The sequence below is a fragment of the Corvus hawaiiensis genome, assembly GCF_020740725.1.
Source record: "Corvus hawaiiensis isolate bCorHaw1 chromosome 31 unlocalized genomic scaffold, bCorHaw1.pri.cur SUPER_31a, whole genome shotgun sequence".
NCBI classification, from domain to species: Eukaryota; Metazoa; Chordata; class Aves; order Passeriformes; family Corvidae; genus Corvus; species Corvus hawaiiensis.
In genome coordinates, this window is record NW_025963246.1 from 5,506 (window position 1) to 31,843 (window position 26,338).

Genomic DNA, 26,338 nt, shown 5'->3' on the forward strand with positions numbered 1-26,338 from the left:
TCGTCGTCATCCTCACGTTTTATTCCAACATGATTCGCTACACCCATCATTAATAATAAAAAAAACCCCCCACCCCCACCAACTTCCCAAAATTCCCCCATTTCCCCCCCAAACCCCCTCTAGACCCCCCCAAATTTCAATTCCGGAGCGCGCTTTGGTCCCAAAATGCGACGGGGGGGCGAGGGGGGAAGGATAAATCCGGGAATGAGCCTCTCCCACTCCCACAGGAATTTCGGGGCTAAACGGGGGAGGTCCAAAACGGGGAAGTTTTGCTGGGATTTGGGGAAATTTTGGGAATGCCCTACTCATAGTGGGCGATCAGCAGCATCATGGCCACGCCGGCCAGGAGCGCCAGGAGCTGGAGCAGGGCCTGGGCGGGCCCGGAATTGCGGAGGATTTCGGGGATCACGGACACGGTGCCCAGGTAGATGAAGCCGCCGGCGGTGAAGGGAAGGATCCCGGCCACGGCGCCGGCCCCCGGAGCCCTCAGCCAGCAAACGAGCAAGCGGCACCCGGCCAGAGCGGCCAGCGCGGTCACCAGCTGCAGCAGCATGGCCTGCAATGGATACTGGGCTTACTGGGAGGCGCTGGGAGTGGAGTAATGGGGGTAAAAGGACAACTGGGAGGGACTGGGAGGGACTGGGAGAGACTTGCTTTGCCTCCCAACATGGCAGCACCGGAAGTGACCACAGAGGTGGCGGCTGCACCGCCCGCCCACGGGGGCGCTCTGGCCCGCCCAGTGCGCAACCTCTATGGTTAGTCCTCCAGCACCTCCTTTTTTTTCCCCTGTTTTTTTCCTTTTTTTTTCCCGGTTTTTCCTTTTTCCCCCCGGTTTTCACCACTTTTGGGGTGTCTGGAGCACTTTTACAGCGATTCTGGGCGTTTTCAGGTGATTTGGGGCCAATTTTAAGGGGGTTTGGGGTCACTTAAAGGGGTTTGATGGGGGTTGGGGATGTTGGGGACACCTTGGGCGGAATCTCGCCAACATGGCGGCACCGGAAGTGACCACAGAGGCGGCGGCTGCACCGCCCGCCCACGGGGGCGTTCTGGCCCGCCCAATGCCCCAACTCTATGGTTAGTCCTCCAGCACCTCCATTTTTTTCCTGTTTTTTCCTTTTTTTTCCCGGTTTTTCCTTTTTTCCCCCCGGTTTTCACCACTTTTGGGGTGTCTGGAGCATTTTTACAGCGATTCGGGGCGTTTTGAGGTGATTTGGGGCCAATTTTAAGGGGGGTTTGATGGGGGTTGGGGATGTTGGGGACACCTTGGGGGGAATCTCGCCGAATTTTGGGGTGGATTCGGGCCATTTTAGGGCAGTTTTGGGCAGTTTTAGGACGGTTCGGGGCCGTTTTTCGTGGTTTTTTCGCCGTTTCAAAGGGGTTCGAGGCGATTTCGCGGGGCTCGGGGCGACGTTTTGGGGCCGTTTGCGGGGTTCTCTCACCTGTCCCTTGGAGCAGCCGGCGCGCAGCAGCAGGGCCATGTCCCCCAGCTCGTGGGGCAGCTCGTGCAGCAGCACCGACAGCGCCGTCAGCGAGCCCCGGACGGGTCCCCCCCCCCAAAACGCCGCCCCCAGCGCCAGCCCGTCCGTGAAGTTGTGAGCGGCGTCGGCCGCCAGGTTCAGGTAGCCCGACACGGCCATGGCTGCAGGTCAAAATAGCCCAGAATCAGCTCAAAGTTATCCTCAGGGCACCCCGGAATTATCCCCAAAATCATCGCAAAATCCTGTTAAAATCGGGGTTCAAAATAACCCCGGAGTTATCCCAAAGTCATCTCAAAAACGGCCCCAAAATCAGCCTCAAAATCGGCCCCAAGGTCAGCCTAAACATGCCCAAAATCAGCCCAAAAAGTACCCCAAAACCACTCCCAAATCATCCCAAAATCACCCCCAAAATCATCCCAAAATCACCTCAAAATCAGCCCCAAACCACCCCCAAATCAGCCAAAAAGCACCCCAAAATCAGCTCCAAACAATCCCAAAATGGGCCCCAAAATCACCCCAAAAACACCCCAAAATTGGCCCCAAAGTCACGCCAAAATTGCCCCAAATCACCCCAAAGTCACCTCAAAACTGGCCCCAAAATCATCCCAAAATCACCTCAAAAATACCCCAAAATCACCCCAGAAACAGCCCAAAAAGCATCCCAAAACCACCCCCAAATCAGCCCAAAACCACCCCAAAATCAGCTCCAAACAATCCCAAAATGGGGCCCAAAATCACCTCAAAACACCCCCAAAATCACCCCAAAATCACTCCAAAACCACCCCCAAAATCACTCCAAAACCACCCCCAAAATCACCTCAAACCATCCCCAAAACTCACCCCCAAATCAGCCCAAAACCACCCCAAAAATCACCCCAAATCTCCCCAAAATGACCCCAAACATCCCCAAAATTCCCCCAAATCTCCCCAAATGTCCCAAATCTCCCCCAAATGTCCCAAAATACCCCCAAAATCTCCCCAAAACACCCCCAAATGTCCCCAAAATGTCCCCAAAATGTCCCAAAATCTCCCAAAATGCCCCCAAACACCCCCCACATGTCCCAAGTCTCCCCAAAATGACCCCAAATGCCCCCAAATCTCCCCAAAACACCCCCAAACATCCCCAAAATGCCCCAAATCTCCCCAAAATGTCCCAGATCTCCCCAAAAACACCCCCAAACATCCCCCAAATGTCCCAAATCTCCCCAGAATGACCCCAAATGTCCCCAGAATGTCCCAAATCTCCCCAAAACACCCCCAAAATGCTCCCAAATGTCCCAAATCTCCCCAGAATGCCCTCAAAATGTCCCAAATCTCCCCAAAATGTGCCCAGATCTCCCCAAAACACCGCCAAATATCCCCAAAATGTCCCAAATCTCCCCAAAATGACCCCAAATGTCCCAAACATCCCAAAATGTTCCAAATCTCCCCAAAACGTCCCCAATTCTCCCCAACATGACCCCAAACATCCCCAAAATGTCCCCAAACATCCCCAAATCTCCCCGAAATGTCCCAAATCTCCCCAAAATGCCCCAAATCTCCCCAAAATGCCCCCAAATGCCGAGCCCGGCCCTCACCGGCCCTCTCGGGGCTCCTCCTCGCGCTGGCCCTTGGTGCCTTTGGTGCCCTTGGTGCTTTTGGTGCCTTTGGTGCCTTTGGTGCCCCGGGCGTCGCCGTCGGCCTCGTCCTCGCTGGAGCTGTGCTTGGCCTTGGGGCCTGGCGCCCCAAAAACCCCCAAATCCACCCCAAATCCACTCAAAATCCACATCAGGACAACGAGAAACCCCCAAATCCACCCCAAATCCACATCGGGACAACGAGAAACCCCCAAATCCACCCAAAATCCACCCAAATTCCACCCCAAATCCACTCAAAATCCACATCAGGACAACAAGAAACCCCCAAATCCACCCCAAATCCACCCAAATTCCACCCCAAATCCACTCAAAATCCACATCAGGACAACGAGAAACCCCCAAATCCACCCAAAATCCACCCAAATTCCACCCCCAAATCCACTCAAAATCCACATCAGGACAACGAGAAACCCCCAAATCCACCCAAATCCACCCCAAATTCCACCCCAAATCCACTCAAAATCCACATCAGGACAACGAGAAACCCCCAAATCCACCCAAATCCACCCCAAATCCACCCCAAATCCACATCAGGACAACAAGAAACCCCCAAATCCACCCCAAATCCACCCAAATCCACCCCAAATCCACTCAAAATCCACATCAGGACAACGAGAAACCCCCAAATCCACCCAAATCCACCCCAAATCCACCCCAAATCCACATCAGGACAACAAGAAACCCCCAAATCCACCCAAATCCACCCCAAATCCACCCCAAATCCACATCAGGACAACAAGAAACCCCCAAATCCACCCAAATCCACCCCAAATCCACCCCAAATCCACATCAGGACAACAAGAAACCCCCAAATCCACCCCAAATCCACCCCAAATCCACATCAGGACACTGAGAAACCCCCAAATCCACCCAAATCCACTCAAAATCCACTCAAAATCCACATCAGGACAACACAAAACCCCCAAATCCACCTAAATCCACCCAAAATCCACTCAAAATGCACACTGGGAACACCAAAAACCCCAAAATCCACCCCAAATCCACATCAGGACACCGAGAAACCCCAAATCCACCCCAAATCCACTCAAAATCCACATCAGGACACCAAGAAATCCCAAACCCACCCAAAATCCACCCAAATCCACCCCAGGACACCGAGAAACCCCCAAATCCACCCCAGGACACCAAAAAGTCCCCAAATCCACCCCAAATCCACATTAGGACACCACAAAACCCCCAAATCCACCCCAAATCCACCTTGGGAAGATCAAAAACCCCAAATCCACATCGGGACACCGAGAAATCCCCAAATCCATCCCAGGACACCAAAAAACCCCAAATCCACCCCAAATCCACATCAGGACAACAAGAAACCCCAAACCCACCCAAAATCCACCCAAATCCACTCCAAATCCACCCCGGGACACCGAGAAAACCCCAAATCCACCCCAGGACACCAAAAAGTCCCCAAATCCACCCCAAATCCACATTAGGACACCACAAAACCCCCAAATCCACCCCAAATCCACCTTGGGAAGATCAAAAACCCCAAATCCACATCGGGACACCGAGAAATCCCCAAATCCATCCCAGGACACCAAAAAACCCCAAATCCACCCCAAATCCACATCAGGACAACAAGAAACCCCAAACCCACCCAAAATCCACCCAAATCCACTCCAAATCCACCCCGGGACACCGAGAAAACCCCAAATCCACCCCAAATCCACATCAGGACACCACAAAACCCCCAAATGCACCCCAAATCCACCTTGGGAAGATCAAAAACCCCCAAATCCACATCAGGACACCGAGAAACCCCAGAATCCACTCAAAATCCACATCAGGACACTAAAAAACCCCAAATCCACCCAAATTCCACCCCAAAACCACATCAGGACATGGAGAAACCCCCAAATCCACCTTGGGGACACAGAAAAACCCCAAAATCCACATCAGGACACCGAAAACCCCCCAAATCCACCCCAAATCCACCCCAAATCCACACTGGGGACACCAAAAACCCCAAAATCCACCCCAAATCCACCCCAGGACACCAAAAATCCCCCAAATCCACCCCAAATCCACTCCAAGGACCCCAAAACCCCCAAAATCCACCCCAAATAATCCGATTTCTGCCCCAAAATCCCCTTTTTTCCCCCCAAACCCCTACTTCCCCCAAAAAATCCCATTTTCCCCCCCAAAATCCTGCTTTTGTCCCCCAGAATTCCCATTTTTTTCCCAAAATCCCTATTTTTCTCCCCAAAATCCCCCTTTTCCCCCCCAAAATTCCCGTTTTTTCCCAAATCCCTTTTTTCCTCCAAAATTCCAATTTTTTTCCCCCAAAATCCCATTTTCCCCTCCAAACCCCCTTTTTTGCCCCCAAAAATCCCATTCCCCCCCCAAAAAATCCCATTTTTCTGCCCCCAAATCCCCCTTTTTCCCCTAAAATTCCCATTCTTTTCCAAAAATCCCCCTTTCCCCCCCAAAATCCCCTTTTTCCCCCCAAAATCCCCCTTTCCGCCCAAAATCCCCATTTCCCCCCCCAAAACCCCCTTTTTCCCCCCAAAATCCCCCTTTTCCCCCCCAAAATCCCCATTTCCCCCCCCAAAACCCCCTTTTTTCCCCAAAAATCCCATTTCCTCCCCCAAATCCCCATTTCCCCCCCAAAAAATCCCATTTCCCCCAAAAATCCCATTCCCCCCCCCCCAAATCCCCCTTTTTCCCCCCAAAAATCCCCGTTTTCTCCTCTAAATTCCCGTTTTTTTCCAAAAATCCCCCCTTTTCCCCCCAAAATTCCCCCTTTTCCCCCCAAAATTCCCATTTCCTTGCCCAAAATCCCCTTTTTTTCCCCCCCCAAAAAATCCCATTTCCCCCCCCAAAAATCCCATTTCCCCCAAAAAATCCCCATTTCCCCCCCCCAAAACCCCCATTTTCCCCCCCAAAAATCCCCTTTTTCCCCCGAAACCCCCGTTTTTTTCCCAAAATCGCCCTTTTTTGCCCCAAACTCACCGTGGCTGTGGCCGTGGCCGCCGCAGTGCCGCACCCCCAGCTCCACCCCCAGGAACGTCACGATCCCGGCCAGGACCCAGAGCCCCACGGAGAGCGCCTGGCCTGGGGGGAACGGCCCCAAAACGGCCCCAAATCACCCAAAACGGCCCCAAAAGGGTCCAAAAGGGTCCCAAAATCACCCAAAATGGCCCCAAAATCACCCAAAATGGCCCCAAAAGGGTCCAAAAGGGTCCCAAAATGACCCAAAATGGCCCCAAAATCACCCAAAACGGCCCCAGAAGGGTCCAAAATGGTCCCAAAATGGCACCAAAAGGGTCCAAAACGGCCCCAAATGACCCAAAACAGCCCCAAAAGGGTCCAAAATGGTCCCAAAATGACCCAAAATGGTCCCAAAATCACCCAAAACTGCCCCAAAAGGGTCCAAAAGGGTCCCAAAATGACCCAAAATGGCCCCAAAATCACCCAAAATGGTCCCAAATGACCCAAAACGGCCCCAAAAGGGTCCAAAAGGGTCCCAAAATCACCCAAAATGGCCCCAAAATCACCCAAAACGGCCCCAAAAGGGTCCAAAAGGGTCCCAAAATGACCCAAAATGGCCCCAAAATCACCCAAAACGGCCCCAGAAGGGTCCAAAATGGTCCCAAAATGGCACCAAAAGGGTCCAAAACGGCCCCAAATGACCCAAAACAGCCCCAAAAGGGTCCAAAATGGTCCCAAAATGACCCAAAATGGTCCCAAAATCACCCAAAACGGCCCCAAAAGGGTCCAAAAGGGTCCCAAAATCACCCAAAATGGCCCCAAAAATCACCCAAAACGGCCCCAAATGACCCAAAACGGCCCCTAAAGGGTCCAAAATGGTCCCAAAATCACCCAAAACTGCCCCAAAAGGGTCCAAAAGGGTCCCAAAATGACCCAAAATGGCCCCAAAATCACCCAAAATGGTCCCAAATGACCCAAAACGGCCCCAAAAGGGTCCAAAATGGTCCCAAAATCACCCAAAACGGCACCAAATGGCACCAAACGGCCCCAAAACGGCCCCAAATGACCCAAAATGGCCCCTAAAGGGTCCAAAATGGTCCCAAAATCACCCAAAACTGCCCCAAAAGGGTCCAAAAGGGTCCCAAAATGACCCAAAATGGCCCCAAAATCACCCAAAACGGCCCCAAAAGGGTCCAAAATGGTCCCAAAATGGCACCAAAAGGGTCCAAAACGGCCCCAAATGACACAAAATGGCCCCAAAAGGGTCCAAAAGGGTCCCAAAATGACCCAAAATGGCCCCAAAATCACCCAAAACTGCCCCAAAAGGGTCCAAAAGGGTCCCAAAATCACCCAAAATGGCCCCAAAAATCACCCAAAACGGCCCCAAATGACCCAAAACGGCCCCTAAAGGGTCCAAAATGGTCCCAAAATCACCCAAAACGGCACCAAATGGCACCAAACGGCCCCAAAACGGCCCCAAATGACCCAAAATGGCCCCAAAAAGGTCCAAAATGGTCCCAAAATCACCCAAAACGGCACCAAAAGGGTCCAAAACGGCCCCAAATGACCCAAAACGGCCCCAAAAGGGTCCAAAAGTGTCCCAAAATCACCCAAAATGGCACCAAAAGGCCCCAAATGACCCAAAATGGCCCCAAAAGGGTCCCAAAATGGTCCCAAAATCACCCAAAACTGCCCCAAAAGGGTCCAAAAGGGTCCCAAAATGACCCAAAATGGCCCCAAAATCACCCAAAATGGTCCCAAAATCACCCAAAACGGCCCCAAAAGGGTCCAAAAGGGTCCCAAAATGGCACCAAAAGGGTCCAAAACGGCCCCAAATGACCCAAAACGGCCCCAAAAGGGTCCAAAAGGGTCCCAAAATGACCCAAAATGGCCCCAAAATCACCCAAAACGGCCCCAAAAGGGTCCAAAAGGGTCCCAAAATGACCCAAAATGGCCCCAAAATCACCCAAAATGGTCCCAAAATCACCCAAAACTGCCCCAAAAGGGTCCAAAATGGTCCCAAAATGACCCAAAATGGCCCCAAAATCACCCAAAACGGCCCCAAAAGGGTCCAAAATGGTCCCAAAATGGCACCAAAAGGGTCCAAAACGGCCCCAAATGACACAAAATGGCCCCAAAAGGGTCCAAAATGGTCCCAAAATGACCCAAAATGGTCCCAAAATCACCCAAAACTGCCCCAAAAGGGTCCAAAAGGGTCCCAAAATGACCCAAAATGGCCCCAAAATCACCCAAAACTGCCCCAAAAGGGTCCAAAAGGGTCCCAAAATGACCCAAAATGGCCCCAAAATCACCCAAAACGGCCCCAAATGACCCAAAACGGCCCCAAAAGGGTCCAAAAGGGTCCCAAAATGGTCCCAAAATCACCCAAAATGGTCCCAAATGACCCAAAACGGCCCCTAAAGGGTCCAAAATGGTCCCAAAATGGCACCAAAATGGTCCCAAATGACCCAAAACGGCCCCAAAAGGGTCCAAAAGGGTCCCAAAATGGCACCAAAATGGTCCCAAAATCACCCAAAACGGCCCCAAAAGGGTCCAAAAGGGTCCCAAAATGACCCAAAATGGCCCCAAAATCACCCAAAACGGCCCCAAATGACCCAAAACGGCCCCAAAAGGGTCCAAAAGGGTCCCAAAATGGTCCCAAAATCACCCAAAATGGTCCCAAATGACCCAAAACGGCCCCAAAAGGGTCCAAAATGGTCCCAAAATCACCCAAAACGGCACCAAAATCACCCAAAATGGCCCCAAAATCACCCAAAACGGCCCCAAATGACCTAAACGGCCCCCAAAGGGTCCAAAATGGTCCCAAAATCACCCAAAACGGCACCAAAAGAGTCCAAAACCGCCCCAAACGACCCAAAACGGCCCCAAAAGGGTCCAAAAGGGTCCAAAAGGGTCCCAAAATGACCCAAAATGGTCCCAAAATCACCCAAAACGGCCCCAAAAGGATCCAAAAGGGTCCCAAAATGACCCAAAATGGCCCCAAAATCACCCAAAATGGTCCCAAATGACCCAAAACGGCCCCAAAAGGGTCCAAAATGGTCCCAAAACGGCACCAAAAGGGTCCAAAACGGCCCCAAATGGCACCAGAATGACCCAAAATGGCCCCAAAATCACCCAAAATGGTCCCAAATGACCCAAAACGGCCCCAAAAGGGTCCAAAATGGTCCCAAAATCACCCAAAATGGTCCCAAAATCACCCAAAACGGCCCCAAAAGGGTCCAAAATGGTCCCAAAATGACCCAAAATGGCCCCAAAATCACCCAAAACGGCCCCAAAAGGGTCCAAAATGGTCCCAAAATGGCACCAAAAGGGTCCAAAACGGCCCCAAATGACCCAAAATGGCCCCAAAAGGGTCCAAAATGGTCCCAAAATGACCCAAAATGGTCCCAAAATCACCCAAAATGGCCCCAAATGACCCAAAACGGCCCCAAAAGGGTCCCAATGACCCCAAATGGTCCCAAATGGCACCAAACGGCCCCAAAAAGACCCAAAATGGCCTCAAATGGTCCCAGAATGGTCCAAAATGGTCCCAAAATGACCCAAAATGACCCAAAATGGTCCAAAATGACCCTAAATGGTTCCAAAAGGGTGCAAAAGGGTCCCAAATGGTTCAAAATGACCCAAAATGGCCCCAAATGACCCAAAACGGCCCCAAGAGGGTCCCAAATGACCCACAATGGTCCCAAAATGGCCCTAAATGGTCCCAAATGGCACCAAATGGTCCCAAAAGGCCTCAAAACGGCCCAAAACAGCCCCAAAATGGTCCCAAATGGCACCAAAACGGCGCAGAAAGGGTCCAAAATGGTCCCAAAATGGCCTCGAATGGTCCCAAAATGGTCCAAAATCGTCCCAAAATGGCCCAAAATGGCCCCAAACGACACCAAAATGACCCAAAATGGCCTCAAATGGTCCCAAAATGGCCCCCAAAAGACCAAAATTACCCCAAATGGCTCCAAAATGGTCCCAAATGGATCCAAAATGGCCTCAATAGGCCGCAAAACGGTCCAAAATGCCCCAAAATTGCTCAAAAATGGCCCCAAACCTCCCAAAATCATCCCCAAAATGTCCCCAAATCCCCTCCAAATGCCCCAAAATTGGCCCCAAACCTCCCCAAAATCGTCCACAGGGTGCCCTGGGCTCTCACCGTGCCCGTGCTGGGAGTGGCCGTGGCCCTCGTGGGGACCTGCAGGGACAAAAGGGGGCACTGAGGCCACCAAAGTGACCCCAAAGTGGCCCCAAATCCCCTCAGAATGCCCCAAAATCCCCTCAAAATGTCCCCGAATCCCCTCAAAACGTCCCAAAATGTCCCAAAATGTCCTTAAATCAACCCCAAACCTCCCCAAATCGTCCCCAAATTGTCCGCAAGGGGTCACTGATGGCCCCAAGGTGTCCCCAGACCCCTCCAGGTGTCCCCAAATCCCCTCAAAATGCCCCAAATCCCCTTAAAATGCCCCAAAATTGGTCCCAAACCTCCCAAAATCGTCCCCAAAGTGTCCCCAAACCCCTCAAAATGTCCCCAAATCCCCTCAAAATGCCCCAAAATGTCCTTAAATCGACCCCAAACCTCCCCAAATCGTCCCCAAATTGTCCCCAAGGGGTCACTGATGGCCCCAAGGTGTCCCCAGACCCCTCCAGGTGTCCCCAAATCCCCTTAAAATGCCCCAAATCCCCTTAAAATGCCCCAAAATTGGTCCCAAACCTCCCAAAATCGTCCCCAAAGTGTCCCCAAACCCCTCAAAATGTCCCCAAATCCCCTCAAAATGCCCCAAAATGACCTTAAATCGACCCCAAACCTCCCCAAATCGTCCCCAAATTGTCCCCAAGGGGTCACTGATGGCCCCAAGGTGTCCCCAGACCCTGCCAGGTGTCCCCAAACCCCTCAAAATGCCCCAAATCCCCTTAAAATGCCCCAAAATTGGTCCCAAACCTCCCAAAATCGTCCCCAAAGTGACCCCAAACCCCTCAAAATGTCCCCAAATCCCCTCAAAATGCCCCAAAATGACCTTAAATCGACCCCAAACCTCCCCAAATCGTCCCCAAATTGTCCCCAAGGGGTCACTGATGGCCCCAAGGTGTCCCCAGACCCTGCCAGGTGTCCCCAAATCCCCTCAAAATGCCCCAAATCCCCTTAAAATGCCCCAAAATTGGCCCCAAACCTCCCAAAATCGTCCCCAAAGTGTCCCCAAACCCCTCAAAATGTCCCCAAATCCCCTCAAAATGCCCCAAAATGTCCTTAAATCGACCCCAAACCTCCCAAAATCGTCCCCAAACTGTCCCCAACCACCCCAAGGTGTCCCCAGACCCTTCCAGGTGTCCCCAAACCCCTCAAAATGCCCCAAAATGTCCTTAAATCAACCCCAAACCTCCCCAAATCGTCCCCAAATTGTCCCCAAGGGGTCACTGATGGCCCCAAGGTGTCCCCAGACCCTGCCAGGTGTCCCCAAACCCCTCAAAATGCCCCGAATCCCCTTAAAATGCCCCAAAATTGGTCCCAAACCTCCCAAAATCGTCCCCAAAGTGTCCCCAAACCCCTCAAAATGTCCCCAAATCCCCTCAAAATGCCCCAAAATGTCCTTAAATCAACCCCAAACCTCCCAAAATCGTCCCCAAATTGTCCCCAAGGGGTCACTGATGGCCCCAAGGTGTCCCCAGACCCCTCCAGGTGTCCCCAAATCCCCTCAAAATGCCCCAAATCCCCTTAAAATGCCCCAAAATTGGCCCCAAACCTCCCAAAATCGTCCCCAAAGTGTCCCCAAACCCCTCAAAATGTCCCCAAATCCCCTCAAAATGCCCCAAAATGTCCTTAAATCGACCCCAAACCTCCCCAAATCGTCCCCAAATTGTCCCCAAGGGGTCACTGATGGCCCCAAGGTGTCCCCAGACCCTGCCAGGTGTCCCCAAATCCCCTCAAAATGCCCCAAATCCCCTTAAAATGCCCCAAAATTGGTCCCAAACCTCCCAAAATCGTCCCCAAAGTGTCCCCAAACCCCTCAAAATGTCCCCAAATCCCCTCAAAATGCCCCAAAATGTCCTTAAATCGACCCCAAATCTCCCCAAATCGTCCCCAAATTGTCCCCAAGGGGTCACTGATGGCCCCAAGGTGTCCCCAGACCCCTCCAGGTGTCCCCAAATCCCCTCAAAATGCCCCAAATCCCCTTAAAATGCCCCAAAATTGGCCCCAAACCTCCCAAAATCGTCCCCAAAGTGTCCCCAAACCCCTCAAAATGTCCCCAAATCCCCTCAAAATGTCCCAAAATGTCCTTAAATCGACCCCAAACCTCCCCAAATCGTCCCCAAATTGTCCCCAAGGGGTCACTGATGGCCCCAAGGTGTCCCCAGACCCCTCCAGGTGTCCCCAAATCCCCTCAAAATGCCCCAAATCCCCTTAAAATGCCCCAAAATTGGCCCCAAACCTCCCAAAATCGTCCCCAAAGTGTCCCCAAACCCCTCAAAATGTCCCCAAATCCCCTCAAAATGCCCCAAAATGTCCTTAAATCGACCCCAAACCTCCCCAAATCGTCCCCAAATTGTCCCCAAGGGGTCACTGATGGCCCCAAGGTGTCCCCAGACCCCTCCAGGTGTCCCCAAATCCCCTCAAAATGCCCCAAATCCCCTTAAAATGCCCCAAAATTGGCCCCAAACCTCCCAAAATCGTCCCCAAAGTGTCCCCAAACCCCTCAAAATGTCCCCAAATCCCCTCAAAATGCCCCAAAATGTCCTTAAATCGACCCCAAACCTCCCCAAATCGTCCCCAAATTGTCCCCAAGGGGTCACTGATGGCCCCAAGGTGTCCCCAGACCCCTCCAGGTGTCCCCAAATCCCCTCAAAATGCCCCAAAATGTCCTTAAATCGACCCCAAACCTCCCCAAATCGTCCCCAAATTGTCCCCAAGGGGTCACTGATGGCCCCAAGGTGTCCCCAGACCCCTCCAGGTGTCCCCAAACCCCTCAAAATGCCCCAAATCCCCTTAAAATGCCTCAAAATTAACCCCAAACCTCCCCAAATCGTCCCCAAATTGTCCCCAAGGGGTCACTGATGGCCCCAAGGTGTCCCCAGACCCCTCCAGGTGTCCCCAAATCCCCTCAAAATGCCCCAAATCCCCTTAAAATGCCCCAAAATTGGCCCCAAACCTCCCCAAATCGTCCCCAAAGTGTCCCCAAACCCCTCAAAATGTCCCCAAATCCCCTCAAAATGCCCCAAAATGTCCTTAAATCGACCCCAAACCTCCCCAAATCGTCCCCAAATTGTCCCCAAGGGGTCACTGATGGCCCCAAGGTGTCCCCAGACCCTGCCAGGTGTCCCCAAACCCCTCAAAATGCCCCAAATCCCCTTAAAATGCCCCAAAATTGGCCCCAAACCTCCCAAAATCGTCCCCAAAGTGTCCCCAAACCCCTCAAAATGTCCCCAAATCCCCTCAAAATGCCCCAAAATGACCTTAAATCGACCCCAAACCTCCCCAAATCGTCCCCAAATTGTCCCCAAGGGGTCACTGATGGCCCCAAGGTGTCCCCAGACCCTGCCAGGTGTCCCCAAATCCCCTCAAAATGCCCCAAATCCCCTTAAAATGCCCCAAAATTGGTCCCAAACCTCCCAAAATCGTCCCCAAAGTGTCCCCAAACCCCTCAAAATGTCCCCAAATCCCCTCAAAATGCCCCAAAATGTCCTTAAATCGACCCCAAACCTCCCCAAATCGTCCCCAAATTGTCCCCAAGGGGTCACTGATGGCCCCAAGGTGTCCCCAGACCCCTCCAGGTGTCCCCAAATCCCCTTAAAATGCCCCAAATCCCCTTAAAATGCCCCAAAATTGGTCCCAAACCTCCCAAAATCGTCCCCAAAGTGTCCCCAAACCCCTCAAAATGTCCCCAAATCCCCTCAAAATGCCCCAAAATGACCTTAAATCGACCCCAAACCTCCCCAAATCGTCCCCAAATTGTCCCCAAGGGGTCACTGATGGCCCCAAGGTGTCCCCAGACCCTGCCAGGTGTCCCCAAATCCCCTCAAAATGCCCCAAATCCCCTTAAAATGCCCCAAAATTGGTCCCAAACCTCCCAAAATCGTCCCCAAAGTGACCCCAAACCCCTCAAAATGTCCCCAAATCCCCTCAAAATGCCCCAAAATGACCTTAAATCGACCCCAAACCTCCCCAAATCGTCCCCAAATTGTCCCCAAGGGGTCACTGATGGCCCCAAGGTGTCCCCAGACCCTGCCAGGTGTCCCCAAATCCCCTCAAAATGCCCCAAATCCCCTTAAAATGCCCCAAAATTGGCCCCAAACCTCCCAAAATCGTCCCCAAAGTGTCCCCAAACCCCTCAAAATGTCCCCAAATCCCCTCAAAATGCCCCAAAATGTCCTTAAATCGACCCCAAACCTCCCAAAATCGTCCCCAAACTGTCCCCAACCACCCCAAGGTGTCCCCAGACCCTTCCAGGTGTCCCCAAACCCCTCAAAATGCCCCAAAATGTCCTTAAATCAACCCCAAACCTCCCCAAATCGTCCCCAAATTGTCCCCAAGGGGTCACTGATGGCCCCAAGGTGTCCCCAGACCCTGCCAGGTGTCCCCAAACCCCTCAAAATGCCCCGAATCCCCTTAAAATGCCCCAAAATTGGTCCCAAACCTCCCAAAATCGTCCCCAAAGTGTCCCCAAACCCCTCAAAATGTCCCCAAATCCCCTCAAAATGCCCCAAAATGTCCTTAAATCAACCCCAAACCTCCCAAAATCGTCCCCAAATTGTCCCCAAGGGGTCACTGATGGCCCCAAGGTGTCCCCAGACCCCTCCAGGTGTCCCCAAATCCCCTCAAAATGCCCCAAATCCCCTTAAAATGCCCCAAAATTGGCCCCAAACCTCCCAAAATCGTCCCCAAAGTGTCCCCAAACCCCTCAAAATGTCCCCAAATCCCCTCAAAATGCCCCAAAATGTCCTTAAATCGACCCCAAACCTCCCCAAATCGTCCCCAAATTGTCCCCAAGGGGTCACTGATGGCCCCAAGGTGTCCCCAGACCCTGCCAGGTGTCCCCAAATCCCCTCAAAATGCCCCAAATCCCCTTAAAATGCCCCAAAATTGGCCCCAAACCTCCCAAAATCGTCCCCAAAGTGTCCCCAAACCCCTCAAAATGTCCCCAAATCCCCTCAAAATGCCCCAAAATGTCCTTAAATCGACCCCAAATCTCCCCAAATCGTCCCCAAATTGTCCCCAAGGGGTCACTGATGGCCCCAAGGTGTCCCCAGACCCCTCCAGGTGTCCCCAAATCCCCTCAAAATGCCCCAAATCCCCTTAAAATGCCCCAAAATTGGCCCCAAACCTCCCAAAATCGTCCCCAAAGTGTCCCCAAACCCCTCAAAATGTCCCCAAATCCCCTCAAAATGTCCCAAAATGTCCTTAAATCGACCCCAAACCTCCCCAAATCGTCCCCAAATTGTCCCCAAGGGGTCACTGATGGCCCCAAGGTGTCCCCAGACCCCTCCAGGTGTCCCCAAATCCCCTCAAAATGCCCCAAATCCCCTTAAAATGCCCCAAAATTGGCCCCAAACCTCCCAAAATCGTCCCCAAAGTGTCCCCAAACCCCTCAAAATGTCCCCAAATCCCCTCAAAATGCCCCAAAATGTCCTTAAATCGACCCCAAACCTCCCCAAATCGTCCCCAAATTGTCCCCAAGGGGTCACTGATGGCCCCAAGGTGTCCCCAGACCCCTCCAGGTGTCCCCAAATCCCCTCAAAATGCCCCAAATCCCCTTAAAATGCCCCAAAATTGGCCCCAAACCTCCCAAAATCGTCCCCAAAGTGTCCCCAAACCCCTCAAAATGTCCCCAAATCCCCTCAAAATGCCCCAAAATGTCCTTAAATCGACCCCAAACCTCCCCAAATCGTCCCCAAATTGTCCCCAAGGGGTCACTGATGGCCCCAAGGTGTCCCCAGACCCCTCCAGGTGTCCCCAAATCCCCTCAAAATGCCCCAAAATGTCCTTAAATCGACCCCAAACCTCCCCAAATCGTCCCCAAATTGTCCCCAAGGGGTCACTGATGGCCCCAAGGTGTCCCCAGACCCCTCCAGGTGTCCCCAAACCCCTCAAAATGCCCCAAATCCCCTTAAAATGCCTCAAAATTAACCCCAAACCTCCCCAAATCGTCCCCAAATTGTCCCCAAGGGGTCACTGATGGCCCCAAGGTGTCCCCAGACCCCTCCAGGTGTCCCCAAATCCCCTCAAAATGCCCCAAATCCCCCTTAAAATGCCCCAAAATTGGCCCCAAACCTCCCAAAATCGTCCCCAAAGTGTCCCCAAACCCCTCAAAATGTCCCCAAATCCCCTCAAAATGCCCCAAAATGTCCTTAAATCGACCCCAAACCTCCCCAAATCGTCCCCAAATTGTCCCCAAGGGGTCACTGATGGCCCCAAGGTGTCCCCAGACCCTGCCAGGTGTCCCCAAACCCCTCAAAATGCCCCAAATCCCCTTAAAATGCCCCAAAATTGGTCCCAAACCTCCCAAAATCGTCCCCAAAGTGACCCCAAACCCCTCAAAATGTCCCCAAATCCCCTCAAAATGCCCCAAAATGACCTTAAATCGACCCCAAACCTCCCCAAATCGTCCCCAAATTGTCCCCAAGGGGTCACTGATGGCCCCAAGGTGTCCCCAGACCCTGCCAGGTGTCCCCAAATCCCCTCAAAATGCCCCAAATCCCCTTAAAATGCCCCAAAATTGGTCCCAAACCTCCCAAAATCGTCCCCAAAGTGTCCCCAAACCCCTCAAAATGTCCCCAAATCCCCTCAAAATGCCCCAAAATGTCCTTAAATCGACCCCAAACCTCCCCAAATCGTCCCCAAATTGTCCCCAAGGGGTCACTGATGGCCCCAAGGTGTCCCCAGACCCCTCCAGGTGTCCCCAAATCCCCTTAAAATGCCCCAAATCCCCTTAAAATGCCCCAAAATTGGTCCCAAACCTCCCAAAATCGTCCCCAAAGTGTCCCCAAACCCCTCAAAATGTCCCCAAATCCCCTCAAAATGCCCCAAAATGTCCTTAAATCGACCCCAAACCTCCCCAAATCGTCCCCAAATTGTCCCCAAGGGGTCACTGATGGCCCCAAGGTGTCCCCAGACCCTGCCAGGTGTCCCCAAATCCCCTCAAAATGCCCCAAATCCCCTTAAAATGCCCCAAAATTGGCCCCAAACCTCCCCAAATCGTCCCCAGGGTGTCCCCAGGGTGCCCTGGGCTCTCACCGTGCCCGTGCTGGGAGTGGCCGTGGCCCTCGTGGTGCTCGTGGGGGGCTGTGGGGACACAAGGGGGGCACTGATGTCCCTAAATGTCCCCAAACCCCTCAAAAATACCCCAAAAGCCCTTCAAAGCCTCCTAAAACCACCCCAAATCTCCCAGAACTGCCCCAAATCACCCCAAAACTGCCCCAAATCACCCCAAAACTGCCCCAAATGCCCTGAGCCCCCCACAAAAGTGTCCCCCAAGGTGTCCCAGCGTCCCCAAAGTGTCCCCAAGCCCCCCAAAACCACCCCAAAACCACCCCAAACCCCCCTAAACCCCCAAACCGCGCAGAAACTGCCCCAAACCACCCCCAAAATGCCCCAAAAGCCCCAAAATTACCCCAAAAAAGCCCCAAAATTGCCCCGAACCACCCCAAAATAATCCCTGAGGTGTCCCAGTGCCCCCAAAGTGTCCCCAAGCCCCCAAAACCCCCCTAAAACCGCCCCAAACCCACCCAAAACCCGCGCAGAAATTGCACCAAGACACCCCAAAATTGCCCCAAACCACCCCAAAATACCCCAAAATTGTCCCCGAGGTGTCCCAGTGCCCCCAAAGTGTCCCCAAGCCCCCCAAAACCACCCCAAATCCGCACAGAAATCGCCCCAAAATTGCCCCAAAATGCCCCAAACCACCCCAAAATTGTCCCCGAGGTGTCCCAGTGCCCCCAAAGTGTCCCCAAGCCCCTCCAAACCCCCCTAAAACCACCCCAAACCCGCCCAAAACCGCACAGAAATCACCCCAAACCACCCCAAAATTGCCCCAAACCACCCCAAAATTGCCCCAAAATGCCCCAAATTGGCCCAAACCACCCCAAAATTGCCCCAAACCTCCCCAAATCGTCCCCAGGGTGTCCCCAGGGTGCCCTGGGCTCTCACCGTGCCCGTGCTGGGAGTGGCCGTGGCCCTCGTGGTGCACGTGGGGGGCTGTGGGGACACAAGGGGGGGGCACTGATGTCCCTAAATGTCCCCAAATCCCTCAAAAATACCCCAAAAGCCCTTCAAAGCCTCCTAAAACCACCCCAAATCTCCCCAAACTGCCCCAAATCACCCCAAAACTGCCCCAAATCACCTCAAAACTGCCCCAAATGCCCTGAGCCCCCCACAAAAGTGTCCCCAAGGTGTCCCAGTGTCCCCAAAGTGTCCCCAAGCCCCCCAAAACCACCCCAAACCCCCCTAAACCGCCCTAAACCCCCAAACTGCGCAGAAACTGCCCCAAACCACCCCCAAAATGCCCCAAAAAGCCCCAAAATTGTCCCAAACTGTCCCCAAGGTGTCCCAGTGCCCCCAAAGCGCCCCCAAGTCCCCCCCCAACCCCCTAAAACCCCCCCAAAACCGCGCAGAAATTGCGCCAAGCCACCCCAAAATTGCCCCAAACCACCTAAAAACACCTCAAAATTGTCCCCGAGGTGTCCCAGTGCCCCCAAAGTGTCCCCAAGCTTCCCAAAACCACCCCAACCCCCCCAAAACCACCCCCAAATCCGCACAGAAATTGCCCCGAACCACCCCAAAATGCCCCAAACAGCCCCAAAATAATCCCTGAGGTGTCCCAGTGCCCCCAAAGTGTCCCCAAGCCCCCCCCCACCCCCTAAAACCACCCCAAACCCGCCCAAAACCGCACAGAAATCACCCAAAACCACCCCAAAATTGCCCCAAACCACCCCAAAATTGCCCCAAAATTGCCCCAAATTGGCCCAAACCACCCCAAAATTGGCCCCAAACCTCCCCAAATCGCCCCCAGGGTGTCCCCAGGGTGCCCTGGGCTCTCACCGTGCCCGTGCTGGGAGTGGCCGTGGCCCTCGTGGTGCTCGTGGGGGGCTGTGGGGACACAAGGGGGGGGCACTGATGTCCCTAAATGTCCCCAAACCCCTCAAAAATACCCCAAAAGCCCTTCAAAACCTCCTAAAACCACCCCAAATCTCCCAAAACTGCCCCAAATCACCCCAAAACTGCCCCAAATGCCCTGAGCCCCCCACAAAAGTGTCCCCAAGGTGTCCCAGTGTCCCCAAAGTGTCCCCAAGCCCCCCAAAACCACCCCAAACCCCCCTAAACCGCCCTAAACCCCCAAACTGCGCAGAAACTGCCCCAAACCACCCCCAAAATGCCCCAAAAAGCCCCAAAATTGTCCCAAACTGTCCCCAAGGTGTCCCAGTGCCCCCAAAGCGCCCCCAAGTCCCCCCCAACCCCCTAAAACCCCCCCAAAACCGTGCAGAAATTGCGCCAAGCCACCCCAAAATTGCCCCAAACCACCTAAAAACACCTCAAAATTGTCCCCGAGGTGTCCCAGTGCCCCCAAAGTGTCCCCAAGCCCCCCAAAACCACCCCAACCCCCCCCAAAACCACCCCAAATCCGCACAGAAATTGCCCCGAACCACCCCAAAATGCCCCAAACCACCCCAAAATAATCCCTGAGGTGTCCCAGTGCCCCCAAAGTGTCCCCAAGCCCCTCCAAACCCCCCTAAAACCACCCCAAACCCGCCCAAAACCGCACAGAAATCACCCCAAACCACCCCAAAATTGCCCCAAACCACCCCAAAATTGCCCCAAAATGCCCCAAATTGGCCCAAACCACCCCAAAATTGGCCCCAAACCTCCCCAAATCGCCCCCAGGGTGTCCCCAGGGTGCCCTGGGCTCTCACCGTGCCCGTGTTGGGAGTGGCCGTGGCCCTCGTGGTGCTCGTGGGGGGCTGTGGGGACACAAGGGGGGGGCACTGATGTCCCTAAATGTCCCCAAACCCCTCAAAAATACCCCAAAAGCTCTTCAAAGCCTCCTAAAACCACCCCAAATCACCTCAAAACTGCCCCAAATCACCTCAAAACTGCCCCAAATGCCCTGAGCCCCCCACAAAAGTGTCCCCAAGGTGTCCCAGTGTCCCCAAAGTGTCCCCAAGCCCCCCAAAACCACCCCAAACCCCCCTAAACCGCCCTAAACCCCCAAACCGCGCAGAAACTGCCCCAAACCACCCCCAAAATGCCCCAAAATGCCCCAAAATTGCCCCAAACCACCCCAAAATAATCCCTGAGGTGTCCCAGTGCCCCCAAAGTGTCCCCAAGCCCCCCCAACCCCCTAAAACCACCCCAAACCTGCCCAAAACCGTGCAGAAATCGCCCCAAACCACCCCAAAATTGCCCCAAAAAGACCCAAAATTGTCCCAAACTGTCCCCAAGGTGTCCCAGTGCCCCCAAAGCGCCCCCAAGTCCCCCCCAACCCCCCTAAAACCGCCCCAAACCCCCCCAAAACCGCGCAGAAATTGCGCCAAGCCACCCCAAAATTGCCCCAAACCACCTAAAAACACCTCAAAATTGTCCCCGAGGTGTCCCAGTGCCCCCAAAGTGTCCCCAAGCTTCCCAAAACCACCCCAACCCCCCCAAAACCACCCCAAATCCGCACAGAAATTGCCCCGAACCACCCCAAAATGCCCCAAAATTGCCCCAAAAAGCCCCAAAATAATCCCTGAGGTGTCCCAGTGCCCCCAAAGTGTCCCCAAGCCCCTCCAAACCCCCCTAAAACCACCCCAAACCCACCCAAAACCGCACAGAAATCACCCCAAACCACCCCAAAATTGCCCCAAACCACCCCAAAATTGCCCCAAATTGGCCCAAACCACCCCAAAATTGCCCCAAACCTCCCCAAATCGTCCCCAGGGTGTCCCCAGGGTGCCCTGGGCTCTCACCGTGCCCGTGCTGGGAGTGGCCGTGGCCCTCGTGGTGCTCGTGGGGGGCTGTGGGGACACAAGGGGGGGGCACTGATGTCCCTAAATGTCCCCAAACCCCTCAAAAATACCCCAAAAGCTCTTCAAAGCCTCCTAAAACCACCCCAAATCACCTCAAAACTGCCCCAAATCACCCCAAAACCGCCCCAAATGCCCTGAGCCCTCCCCAAACTGTGCCCAAGGTGTCCCAGCATCCCCAAAGTGTCCCCAAGCCCCCTAAAACCACCCCAAAAACGCCCAAAACCGCCCCAAACCACCCCAAATCCCCCTAAAACTGCCCCAAATCCCCCTAAAACCACCCCAACCCCCCCTAAAACTGCTCCAAAACTCCCCTAAAACTGCCCCAAACCACCCTAAAACCACCACAAAACCACACAGAAATTGCCCCAAACTGCCCCAAAAAACCCCAAAATTGCCCCAAACAACCCCAAAACTGCCCCGAACTGACCTAAAACTGTCCCAGAGGTGTCCCAGTGCCCCCAAAGTGTCCTCAAGGCCCCCCAAACCACCCCAAACCATCCCAAAACTGCACAGAAATTGCCCCAAACCCCCCTAAACCGCCCCAAACCCCCCCAAACTCCCCTAAAACCGCCCCAACTCCCTCTAAAACCACCCCAAAACCGCACAGAAATTGCCCCAAACTGCCCCAAAATTGCCCCAAAAAGCCTCAAAATTGCCCCAAACCACCCCAAAACTGCCCCGAGGTCTCCCAGTGCCCACAAAATGTCCCCAAGCCCCCCCCCAAACCCCCCTAAAACCGCCCCAACCCCCCCTAAAACCGCCACAAATCCGCACAGAAATTGCCCCGAACCACCCCAAAATGCCCCAAAATTGCCCCAAATCACCCCAAAATAATCCCTGAGGTGTCCTAGTGCCCCCAAAGTGCCCCCAAGCCCCCAAAACCCCCCTAAAACCACCCCAAACCTGCCCAAAACCACGCAGAAATTGCCCCAAACCACCCCAAAATTGCTCCAAACTGCCCCAAAATACCCCAAAACTGCCCCAAAATTGCCCCAAACTGTCCCCAAGGTGTCCCAGTGCCCCCAAAGTGTCCCCAACCCCCCCCAAACCCCCTAAAACCTCCCCAAAACCGCCCCAACCCCCCCAAAACCACCCCAAAACCGCACAGAAATTGCCCCAAACTGCCCAAAATTGCCCCAAAAAGCCTCAAAATTGCCCCCAAACCACCCCCAAAACTGCCCCGAGGTCTCCCAGTGCCCACAAAATGTCCCCAAGCCCCCCCCCCAAACCCCCCTAAAACCGCCACAAATCCGCACAGAAATTGCCCCGAACCACCCCAAAATGCCCCCAAAATTGCCCCAAATCACCCCAAAATAATCCCTGAGGTGTCCTAGTGCCCCCAAAGTGCCCCCAAGCCCCCCAAAACCCCCCTAAAACCACCCCAAACCTGCCCAAAACCACGCAGAAATTGCCCCAAACCACCCCAAACTGCCCCAAAATTGCTCCAAACTGCCCCAAAATACCCCCAAAACTGCCCCAAAATTGCCCCAAACTGTCCCCAAGGTGTCCCAGTGCCCCCAAAGTGTCCCCAACCCCCCCCAAACCCCCTAAAACCTCCCCAAAACCGCCCCCAACCCCCCCCAAAACCACCCCAAAACCGCACAGAAATTGCCCCAAACAACCCCAAAACTGCCCCGAGGTCTCCCAGTGCCCACAAAATGTCCCCAAGCCCCCCCCCAAACCCCCCTAAAACCGCCACAAATCCGCATAGAAATTGCCCCGAACCACCCCAAAATGCCCCAAAATTGCCCCAAATCACCCCAAAATAATCCCTGAGGTGTCCCAGTGCCCCAAAGTGTCCCCAAGCCCCCAAAACCCCCCTAACAACCACCCCAAACCTGCCCAAAACCGCGCAGAAATTGCCCCAAACCGCTCCAAACTGCCCCAAAATTGCTCCAAACCTCCCCAAAATTGCCCCAAAAAGCCCCAAAATTGCCCCAAACCACCCCAAAACTGCCCCAAAATTGTCCCAAACTGTGCCCAAGGTGTCCCAGTGCCCCCAAAGTGTCCCCAGACCCCCAAAATCCCCTAAAAACCCGCCCCCAAGCCCCCCTAAAACCGCCCCAAACTCCCCCAAAACCGCGCAGAAATTGCCCCCAAACAGCCCCAAACAGCCCCAAAAAGCCCCAGAATTACCCCAAACAACCCCAAAATTGTCCCCGAGGTGTCCCAGTGCCCCCAAAGTGTCCCCAAATCCCCCTAAAACTGCCCCAAACCCCCCTAAAACCTCCTAAAACCCACCCAACCCCCCCTAAAACCACCCCAAAAACTGCACAGAAATTGCCCCGAACCTCCCAAAAAGCCCCAAAATGCCCCCAAAAAGCCCCAAACCACCCCAAAACTGCCCCAAAATGTCCCCAAGGTGTCCCAGTGCCCCCAAAGTGTCCCAAACCCCCCCAAATCCCCTAAAACCACCCCAAACCCCAAAACCGCCCCAAACCCCCCCAAACTCCCCTAAAAACCGCCCCAGCCCCCCTAAAACCACCACAAAACCGCACAGAAATTGCCCCAAACCGCCCAAAATTGCCCCAAACAACCCCAAAACTGCCCCGAACTGACCTAAAAACTGTCCCCGAGGTGTCCCCAGTGCCCCCAAAGTGTCCCCAAACCCCCCCAAACCCCCTAAAACCTCCCCAAACCGCCCCAGCCCCCCCTAAAACCGCCCCAAACCCGCACAGAAATTGCCCCGAACCTCCCCAAAAAGCCCCAAAAATGCCCCAAAAAGCCCCAAAATTGCCCCAAACCCCGCCCCAAAGGCTGCACCCACCCAGGGCGTGGGGGATGAGGTGCAGGAAGGCGTCCCCAGCAGCCCCCCCCGCGGCGAAGCTCAGCAGCAGCCGCAGCAGCCCCCGGCGCCGCGGGGAGCCCGAATCGGCCGGCACCAGGAGCAGCACCAGCTGGGGGGCCAGCGACACCCCCAGCGCCGCCCCCCATCGTCTGCGGAGGAGATTTGGGGAGAAAAATGGGGATTTTGGGGAAAAAATGGGGGGTTTTGGGGAAAAAAACAGGGGTTTGGAGGGAAAAAACAGCGAGTTTGGGGGGAGGGGAAATGGGGATTTTGGGGTCCCAGAGAGGGTTTGGGGGTCGCAGAGGGGATTTGGGGGGTCCCAGAGAGGATTTGGGGGGCCCTGGGGGGGATCTGGGGGGTCCCAGGGGGGATCTGGGGGTCCTAGAGAAGATTTGGGGGGTCCCAGAGTGGATTTGGGGATCCCAGAGGGGATTTGGGGGGTCCCAGAGAGGATTTGGGGGGCCCTGGGGGGGATCTGGGGGGTCCCAGGGGGGATCTGGGGTCCTAGAGAAGATTTGGGGGGTCCCAGAGTGGATTTGGGGATCCCAGAGGGGATTTGGGGGGTCCCAGAGAGGATTTGGGGGGGTCCCAGAGAGGATTTGGGGGGTCCCAGAGGGGTTTGGGGGAGCCCGAATCGGCCGGCACCAGGAGCAGCACCAGCTGGGGGGCCAGCGACACCCCCAGCGCCGCCCCCATCGTCTGCGGAGGAGATTTGGGGAGAAAAATGGGGATTTTGGGGAAAAAATGGGGATTTTGGGGGAAAAAATGGGGGTTTTGGGGAAAAAAACAGGGGTTTGGAGGGAAAAAACAGCGAGTTTGGGGGAGGGGAAATGGGGATTTTGGGGTCCCAGAGAGGGTTTGGGGGTCGCAGAGGGGATTTGGGGGGTCCCAGAGAGGATTTGGGGGGCCCTGGGGGGGATCTGGGGGGTCCCAGGGGGGATTTGGGGGTCCTAGAGAAGATTTGGGGGGTCCCAGAGTGGATTTCGGGGGTCCCAGAGTGGATTTGGGGATCCCAGAGAGGATTTGGGGGGTCCCAGAGGGGATTTGGGGGAGCCCGAATCGGCCGGCACCAGGAGCAGCACCAGCTGGGGGCCAGCGACACCCCCAGCGCCGCCCCCATCGTCTGCGGAGGAGATTTGGGGAGAAAAATGGGGATTTTGGGGGAAAAAATGGGGATTTTGGGGGAAAAAATGGGGGTTTTGGGGAAAAAAAACAGGGGTTTGGAGGGAAAAAACAGCGAGTTTGGGGGAGGGGAAATGGGGATTTTGGGGTCCCAGAGAGGGTTTGGGGGTCGCAGAGGGGATTTGGGGGGGTCCCAGAGAGGATTTGGGGGGTCCTGGGGGGGATCTGGGGGGTCCCAGGGGGGATCTGGGGGTCCTAGAGAAGACTTGGGGGGTCCCAGAGTGGATTTGGGGGGTCCCAGAGAGGATTTGGGGGGTCCCAGAGAGGATTTGGGGGGTCCCAGGGGGGATTTGGGGGGTCCCAGAGGGGTTTGAGGGAGCCCGAATCGGCCGGCACCAGGAGCAGCACCAGCTGGGGGCCAGCGACACCCCCAGCGCCGCCCCCATCGTCTGCGGAGGAGATTTGGGGAGAAAAATGGGGATTTTGGGGTCCCAGAGAGGGTTTGGGGGGAAAAAAACCAGCGAGTTGGGGGAAAAACCAGCGAGTTTGGGAGGGAAAATGGGGGTTTGGGGAGAAAAATGGGGATTTTGGGGTCCCAGAGAGGGTTTGGGGGGTCCCAGGGGGGATTTGGGGGGTCCTAGAGAAGATTTGGGGGATCCAGAGCAGATTTAGGGAATCCCAGAGGAGATTTGGGGGGTCCCAGAGAGGATTTGGGGGGTCCCAGAGGGAATTTGGGGGTCTCAGAAGTGGTTTGGAGGTCCCAGAATGGATTTGGGGATCCCAGAGGGGATTTGGGGGGTCCCAGAGGGAATTTGGGGGGGTCCCAGAGGGGATTTGAGGGATCCCAGAGGGGATTTGGGGGATCCCAGAGGGGATTTGGGGGGTCCCAGAGGGGATTTGGGGGATCCCAGAGGGGATTTGCGGGGATCCAGAGCAGATTTAGGGGTCCTGGGGGGATTTGGGGGAGCCCAGGAGGGATTTGGGGGATCTCAGAGCAGATTTGAGGGTCCTGGGGGAGTTTTGGGGGTTCCAGGGGAGATTTGGGGGGTCCCAGAGTGGATTTGGGGGGTCCCAGAGGGGATTTGGGGGGGTCCCAGAGGGGATTTGGGGGAGCCCGAATCGGCCGGCACCAGGAGCAGCACCAGCTGGGGGGCCAGCGACACCCCCAGCGCCGCCCCCATCGTCTGCGGAGGAGATTTGGGGAGAAAAATGGGGATTTTGGGGAAAAAATGGGGATTTTGGGGGAAAAAATGGGGATTTTGGGGGAAAAAATGGGGGTTTTGGGGAAAAAACCAGGGGTTTGGAGGGAAAAAACAGCGAGTTTGGGGGAGGGGAAATGGGGATTTTGGGGTCCCAGAGAG

At 54.6% G+C, this 26,338-nt stretch overlaps 1 protein-coding gene across 1 annotated transcript; it reads right to left on the reverse strand.

Moving 5' to 3' along the window:
• SLC39A7 (solute carrier family 39 member 7) lies at positions 1–26,158 on the reverse strand. The gene is made up of 13 exons (XM_048293007.1): positions 26,108–26,158; positions 24,501–24,554; positions 23,835–24,012; positions 20,960–21,055; positions 19,973–20,020; positions 19,104–19,151; positions 18,213–18,260; positions 17,301–17,348; positions 10,233–10,292; positions 6,089–6,190; positions 3,060–3,194; positions 1,440–1,639; positions 1–556 (listed from the first exon to the last, which is right to left on the reverse strand). Exons 1-13 carry the CDS (start codon positions 26,156–26,158, stop codon positions 302–304), a joined length of 1,323 nt encoding a protein of 440 aa, XP_048148964.1. The 3' UTR covers positions 1–301.
• Between the last annotated feature and the right edge of the window lie 180 nt (positions 26,159–26,338).

What these genes read in the sequence shown, in the direction of transcription:
- SLC39A7 (XM_048293007.1), bottom strand. Translation starts at nt 26,158, where the DNA reads ATGGGGGCGGCGCTGGGGGTGTCGCTGGCCCCCCAGCTGGTGCTGCTC. An exon ending in CCCAGCTGGTGCTGCTCCTG is followed by an intron (nt 24,555 to 26,107) that starts GTGCCGGCCGAT and finishes TCTCCTCCGCAG; the next exon opens with ACGATGGGGGCGGCGCTGGG. An exon ending in CCACTCCCAGCACGGGCACG is followed by an intron (nt 17,349 to 18,212) that starts GTGAGAGCCCAG and finishes GTGTCCCCACAG; the next exon opens with CCCCCCACGAGCACCACGAG.